This window comes from Silurus aristotelis (genome assembly GCF_946808225.1).
Source record: "Silurus aristotelis genome assembly, chromosome: 12".
NCBI lineage: Eukaryota > Metazoa > Chordata > Actinopteri > Siluriformes > Siluridae > Silurus > Silurus aristotelis.
The window spans coordinates 28,308,848-28,316,651 of NC_139585.1; the positions used below are offsets into that span (position 1 = coordinate 28,308,848).

At 37.6% G+C, this 7,804-nt stretch overlaps 1 protein-coding gene and 1 long non-coding RNA gene across 2 annotated transcripts; one reads left to right on the plus strand and one right to left on the minus strand.

Moving 5' to 3' along the window:
* Positions 1–1,137: 1,137 nt before the first annotated feature.
* On the minus strand, positions 1,138–6,620 carry taco1 (translational activator of mitochondrially encoded cytochrome c oxidase I). The gene is made up of 6 exons (XM_083557190.1): positions 6,515–6,620; positions 5,891–6,133; positions 5,142–5,248; positions 4,873–5,006; positions 4,635–4,797; positions 1,138–1,502 (listed from the first exon to the last, which is right to left on the minus strand). The coding sequence occupies exons 2-6, from the start codon at positions 6,120–6,122 to the stop codon at positions 1,293–1,295; spliced, it is 846 nt and encodes a 281-aa protein (XP_083413316.1). The 5' UTR covers positions 6,123–6,133; positions 6,515–6,620; the 3' UTR covers positions 1,138–1,292.
* Positions 2,349–4,272, plus strand: LOC310734793. The gene is made up of 2 exons (XR_014536135.1): positions 2,349–3,857; positions 4,082–4,272. It is a non-coding gene; the product is annotated as an uncharacterized lncRNA (long non-coding RNA).
* Positions 6,621–7,804: the final 1,184 nt, after the last annotated feature.

Sequence of the window (7,804 nt, forward strand, 5' to 3'; positions counted from 1 at the left end):
TAAGGTTACTTAATAATCTTTATTTCTCTCCCCGTCACCTCTTTAATCCCCCGCCTATTTCATTTTTCCGGATCAGCCTGGTTTGTTCCGGCCTGCCTCTAGATGGCGTGCTCTTCGATTGGATTTCACTCTGTGCAGCTGGGGATAATTCCGCATCAATTGCCTGAGGATCCATGAAGTGGCCAAAAATTCAGGAGCTTTGCGGATGGATTTGGACTGCAAGTAATAACAGTTTATGGCGATGTCTCAAGACCTCAGGTTGCATTTAATCAACACCTCAACAATGATGAACTGTAAAATGCTTTAAAACAATGGCCATTGTTAAAACCACTATACAAATAAAAATTCATTGAACGTTTGATCGTTTGTTCCATTGTCTAAGCCGCAATGTACCCCACCTGAAGATTCTGAGGCTTCAATCCAGAACAGGGTACATAAAATAGTAAATGCTCCGTGTGACATCATCAAAAAATATTTGGTATTTTAAGCCATAAAGCTAATGTAGGTGAAATTAAATTGAAAATTATAGCTTACAATAATATTTAGATTTCTAAATTGTAATTATAAATGCAAGCAGCATTTTTAGGGGCTGACCACTCAGAAAATCACAGCCAACACAGACAACTTTATTCAAAGGGATTCAGAAGTGAATTGTGATGTGTAATAAGAGATGTGTGTAAAATTCTCTGTCTGTTAACAGAAAAGTCTCAACAAGACCAAATCTGGTTAACATTGGACAAAATCTGGAGTAGAGGCAGCGATAATAGCAGTCGGCGATTTAGCATTTTATTCATATTATAAGTTTTGACCAGAAGGTGTCAGTGGAGAGAAATCTCTTGCAGCCTTTGGGACAATAAATGTATCAAAAAAAAAAAAAAAAAAAAAGTAGGCCCAGATTTGACCTAGTGGTGGCACTAGAGTGTCGGCAGCACTGGGCCAAAATTTGGTGTGAATGTTCCTCAGACCCCTCCCAATCAGTGTCTCAAAGGCCACAATGGACTGCACTGTGGGCTGCCAGAGACACCCTATCAAGTAGATGCAGTTTTGGTGCTTGTCCCCTAAGAAAATTGTTATGACTGGTCATTTAAAAAAAATAAATACTGTCACAAACTGATCACTGATCACGACTGATCACTATTACCGAATTCAAATTAGTCTTTTATTCATAAATAAAGCTTTATTTTTAACACAATTAACAAGACCTAGAGATGTAGATCTTTCCCCTTGCTTATTGAGCTTCAGTCCTTCACATTTATCTCACGAAACCTCCAGTGTCCTTGTCCATTCCCGTCCTACTCCAGCACCTCAATGTTGTCCCACACTCGGATTACGTCTGGGTAGTCGTTTAGAGCCTCGAGCAAGGTGGCGCTGGTGTCCAACAGGTCCTGTGGTAAAGTAGCAGGAGTGTTGGAGATGTACTCCAACCCTGCCGCCAGAGTACGGACCCCGAGAGCTTCCAGAGTCGTCCGCACCGCTTTAATCGAGCTCATGCTGCAGATGAACTGTGGAGGAAATGGAAACGGGATTATGGGAGATGTTTATTCACCAAAAGTACACTTTATGGACTATCATTTTGAAGCTCTAAAATCGAACCAATTATCTCATCCATGCCTGCATAAAACGGTTGATCGATGTGTCAGTTTTAATAAAAATTATGAACCAAAAAGCTTTTTTCGAATACTTCCAATAAAATTGCACAAATGTGGTCACATGTGTTGTGGCGAGTTCGAGTCTGGAGGTTCTTCATCATTACTTCCTTACTGTCCACCACTGGTGTTGTCCCACAGTATATGTCAGCCCAAAACCTGAGCCATGAAGTTCAATGAACTCTCTGTAGACCTCTGTGATCAGATGTTTGGACTAATAAAATGAGGTTCTGGAATATAAAAGGTTCTAACAAAAATATAGTCTAATAAAATGGGTTTCTAGATATGAAGGTTATATAAAAACAAATGTGTGGCTCCAGAATTTGAAGATTCTTACATATGGCGGTTCTAATGGAATACGTTTCTAGAACATTATTCTAAAAGATTCAAAAGATTCTAATAAAAACGAGTTTCTAAAATGAGAAAGCTCTGGAATATGAAGAGAAATAAAATGACGTTCTAAGATTATATATATATATTTGAAAGAAAAATTGTAAAAAAAAAATTAAGGCTCCAGAATATGAAGATTCTAACATATGTAACATATGAAGGTTCTAATCAAACGAGGTTCTAATGGAATACGGTTAAAAAAAAGTCAGATACTGGAAAATTAATAAGCTTCTAGAATATGAAGGTTTTATTAAAATGAGGTTCTGGAATATAAAGGTTCTAACAAAATGAGTTTCTAGATATGAAAAATATAAAATGTTAGGCTCCATAATATGAAGGTTCTAATCGAATGAGGTTCAAATGGAATAGGGTTCTAATAAAGTCAGGCTTCCATCAAATAACAAATAACTTTTGCTCTTTGCTTCGACACGTCTGCCACAAGTCTGTTTCTTAAAATAAGGAGTTCACCACAATCCAAAGCTCGCTATCTTGCTGTCTGGGAGCTTAGTATGAAAAAGCTGGATGGTGTCTTCACAAGAAAAGAGAATGAGTCCCCCTTTAATGCCCATAGTACCTCTGCAGTTAGGACTTCGTTTCTGGACAAAATGTTCTCTTGTTTTATAGTGAATGAATTTTCTACCAAATGCCATAAATACAGCATAAATATAAGTCACAGTATGTCGAGAATTAGATCAAGGCAAGAATGTAAAACCAAGGTTCAACATTTTGAATGTTCCTATTAAAAAAGGGTTGGAACCACCAAAACCTGGCCTCAGTAACCAGAGAGGTGACCAGCAACCCAATGGCCAGTCAAACAGATCAATCCACAACTTTTACAGTGACATGACTAGATGAATGAAAAGCACTTGAGGAGCATGTGAACATGAGGACATGCGTCTTTAATCTGATGGGACGACACAATGTTTTTTGAGCCAAGTTTGAAATCAGGAACTACTCGTTACTCTGTGATCAGAGGGAGAAAAAATTACACTCTACAATATGTAGGTTTTAATAAAATGAGTTTCAAAAATAAGAAAACTCTGGAATATGAAGACTAATAAAATGATGTTCTATGGTTATAAAAAAAAAAAAGAAAAATTGTAAAAATTTGAGGCTCCAGAATATGAAAATTCTAACATGAAGGTTTTAATAAAACGAGTTTCTAATAGAATACGGTTCAAATCAAGTCAGGTTCTGGAAAATTAATAAGCTTCTATTAAAATGAGGATCTGGCATATAAAGGTTCTAACAAAAAATGGTCTAATAAAATAAGTTTCTAGATATTAAGGTTATCAAAAAAATTTAGGCTCCATAATATGAAGGTTCTAATCGAATGAGATTCTAATGGCATACGGTTGGAATAAAGTCAGGTTCTGGAAAATGAAGGTTTTAGAATATAAAAGCTCTAGAATATGAAGATTCTAACGTTTGAAGGATCTAATAGAATACACTTCTAGAATATGAAGGCTCTAATAAATCGAGTTTCTAAAATAAGAAAGCTCTGGAATATGAAGACTGAGATATGAAGAAAAAAAAGAGAAAAATGTAAAAAAAAATATGTAAGGCTCCAGAATATGAAGATTCTAACATATTATATGAAGGTTCTAATCAAACGAGGTTCTAATGGAATACGGTTCAAATAAAGTCAGGTTATGGAAAATTAATAAGCTTCTAGATTCTAGAATATGAAGGTTGTATTAAAATGAGGTTCTGAAATATAAAGGTTCTAACAAAAAATGGTTTAATAAAATGAGTTTCTAGATATGAAGGGTATCAAAAAAAATGTTAGGCTCCATAATATGAAGGTTTTAATCGAATGAGGTTCAAATACAATACGGTTCTAATAAAGTCAGGTTCTGTAAAATAAAGGTTTTAGAATAGGAAAGCTCTAGAATATAAAGATTTAAACATATGAAGGTTCTAATCTAATTAGGTTCTCATAGAATAAAGTTCTAATAAAGTCAGGTTCTGGAAAATAAAGGTTTTAGAATAGGAAAGCTCTAGAATATAAAGATTTAAACATATGAAGGTTCTAATCTAATTAGGTTCTCATAGAATAAAGTTCTAATAAAGTCAGGTTCTGGAAAATAAAGGTTTTAGAATATAAAAGCTCTAGAATATGGAGATTCTAACGTTTGAAGGATCTAATGGAATACGCTTCTAGAATATGAAGGTTCTAATAAATCGAGTTTCTAAAATAGGAAAGCTCTGGAATATGAAGGTTCTAATAAAACGAGGTTCTAGAATATGAAGGCTCTTAAAAAAAAAAAAAAAAAAAAAAAAAAAGGTTTTAATCAAATAAGGTTTTAATGCCCAATGCATGACCTTAAAACCAAGATAACGCTGTAGTGGCTTCAGAAGAAGTTTATAAATGTCTTGAATCGAACAGAACATCTGGAGAACGAGCTAAAGATGGCAGTTCAGAGAATCTCCCCATCCAGATTAATCTTGGGAAGACCTAGTTTACCAGTAGAATTTCGCCAGGAGTGGAAATTCTGTATCGAATTCACCATAAGATTCGAAGCTCTAATTGCTTCTGAAGGAGCTTCCAGAAAGTATCTGTGTTTATTGTGTATGTCGTTTAGACCGGGGTGCAACCTGTAAAATCGGCTTGTCCTCCTCATCCTCGGCTTCGTGCACGTCTTCAGCCCCCGACTCTATCGCCAGCTCCAGAGCCCGTTCGGTAGAAACTCGGTCTCGAGCTGCCACTATGACGCCCTTTCTGTCGAAATGATGCCGGGCTCCTTCGCACATCGCCCCCCTGTGGACAAGTATAGATTTCACTAAGAATACATCTATCCAGCAGGTCAAAACTCAGCGGCGACTTTACACTGACCCGTTTTTCATCAGGATGTGTTTGATGGCCTGGTGGGATCGTGTATTGTTGTCCGTCAGAACCTCGATGAGCAGCATGGAACCTCCGGGGCCTCGTGCCTCGTACAGGGACTGAGTACTCGCTTTTGATTTTTCCTACAGGACGGAAAGAGATGACTGATACAGACGTTTAAACCCTTTTTAATTGCATTCATAGCATGTTTTGGTGCATTTTTATTTATCAGTCGTTTCCCCCAGAACTTTTTTTTTTTAAACGAATTGATTCCTTACCGCTCCTTTAATAGCTGCCTCGATGGTGGATTTAGGTAGACTTTTGTTTCTGCACTGCTCTATAAGCTGAGCCAAACTGACATTATATTCCGGATTTGGTCCTCCCTCTAAAAACACACAAACGTTTGTGAAAAATGCTGCAAAACAGGAATGCTTTTAAAAATCAAAAGGTTTAGTATCTTAATTTTTTTAACAAAAGGTCGATATTTGGTGTGACCACACTTTTGCCTGCAAAGGAGCATCCATTCTTTTAGGTACAGTGTTTGGAAGGCAGGTAGGTTGTTCCAAACACCATGACACCATTAATGTTGACCAAAATCTTCAAATCCGTTAGCAGAAATGCAGCCTCAAGCTTGCGAGCAACCTCCACCATGCTTCACTGTTGTCTCGAGACAGAATATCGGTCAGGGTTCTCTAAATTAAGGATTAAGATTTTTTTTTTTCGTTTTGGGTCATTGTCCTGCGGCAAAATACGTTTAGGGCCGATCAGACGCCTCCCTGATGATATTTCATGATGGATAAGTGTCCGTCTGTATTTCTTAGGACTGAGGAGCCCATTAATCCTGACCAAATCTCCAACGCCATTAAAAATTAAAAATGCCACCCAAACTTGCAAGCAACATCCACCATGCTTCACAAGAGGACGCTCGTTATTGATCACGTTTATTGGTACGTTATCCGTTTAACGTTTGCATTTACTATTTTATCATGTGCGTAACTTGAGTTTTATTTATTGGCTCGGTAAGCACCTCTTACTGCCACCCTGATCAGCATGGCGTATTTAGCGATCATACGCGCACGAGCTGCATCTTTCGGGATCTTGACGTCTTTCACTTTGGACCACTTGTTGTGTCCCGCGCACAAAACAGGACCCATGTGCACCGTCCGGACGCTGAGCGGGAGCGCGCTGAGCCGCGGAACCTTCAACAGTCTATGAGCGTAGCCGGACAGAAAAGGACGTAACACCACTCCGGCTGCCATTTCCCTTGAGTCTAAAAACGAGAAACAAACCACAGAGGCTGATTATTATTATTTATATATATTTTTTTAATAGCCAGACAGTTGCACTGAGCGAAATGTAATTCTATATACATAAGTGAAATTATTTTGCCTATTTTTTTTCCGTTACGTCCAACCTACAACTTGGGCCACGTCCCAAACCAAACACTAGGGTGCTAGATAGAATAGTAAACTAATACCCTACTGTAGGTTAAAAAAGTATTCAGGACACTAATGGTCTGCGATTTGGGACGGAGCCATCGTTTAGGAACGATTTATGTACGCTTACGGTGCTTATAGCAAACAGTACGATATTAAATATCGACTTCTAAACTCTACTGCAATATCTTTAAAAAAAAATCGGATTTACTTACGAAATTCTCCCGTTACATTTCCCCAAAGAGAATATTAAACCTTACGAAGGACCTTCCAACCCGAGCCCTCGCTACAGCGGCACTCGACGTCATTTCCGTTTCGTTTATACTCGTCATATTATGAGTTTTATATATATATATATATATATATATATATATATATATATATATATATATATATATATATATATATATATATATATATATATATATATATATATATATATTGTTAGTATTCAAACTATAGTCACTGCTAAATTACAAAAAGCAGCACAAGTGAAATATTTGAGGTAATAACCAGTACCAGTCAAAAGTTTGAACACACCTTCTCCTTCAGTGGTTTCCTTTTATTTATATTAACATTGTACATTAATACTGGGGGGAAAAACGTGTCAAATACAACAGAATATGTTTTATATTTGGAGACTCTTGGCATTCTCTCAGTCAGCTTCATGAGGTAGTCACCCGAAATGGTTTTTCCAACAATCTTGAGTGGGTTTCCTAAGATGTTGAGTGCTTGTTGGCTGCTTTTCATTTACTCTCAGGTCCAGGTCATCCCAAACGATGTTAACTGGATTAAGATCGGGGGATTGTGGCAGCCAGACCATCTGATGCAGCACTTTATCGCTTTTCAGCTTGAACAAACCGCTCTTACAGAAGATAGAGGTGTGTTTAAGGTCGTTTTCCTGTCGGAAAACAAATGAAGGTCCTACCAAGTGCAAACCGGATGGGGTGGCCATTCTGGTTATGTGTGTCCTCAAATTTGACTAAATCACCAAAAGTGTTACTTGCAAAGCAAAGCCACACCATGAAACCTCCTCCTCCTCCATGCCCGGAAAAACCGTCCTTTCACCTTCCTTACATCTAACAAAGACACCAAGAATCCCAAATTTGGACTCATCAGATTAAGGACAGTTTTCCATTGATCTAATGTCTATTCTTTGTGGGTTTTTTTTTTTTTTTTTTTTAACCCAAAGGTTTTTTTCCTTGTTGTTCTTCCTAGGTAATGGTTACTAATGGTGACTCACACAATCGCTTCTGAACATGCTGATGTTGAAATATGTCTGCCAGTTTGTACTCTGAGAAGCACTTTCCATGACTCACACAGTCGCCTCTGAACATGTCGATGTTGGTGGTTGAAACATTGTCTGCCACTTGAACTCCGTGAAGCACTTTGAGACTGGTAAATTCGAATAAACTTATCCTCTGCAGCAGGTCTTCAGTTCCTGGGACAGTGCTTATGAGAGCCTGATTCATCATAGCGTTTGATTGTTTTTGAAAACTGCACTT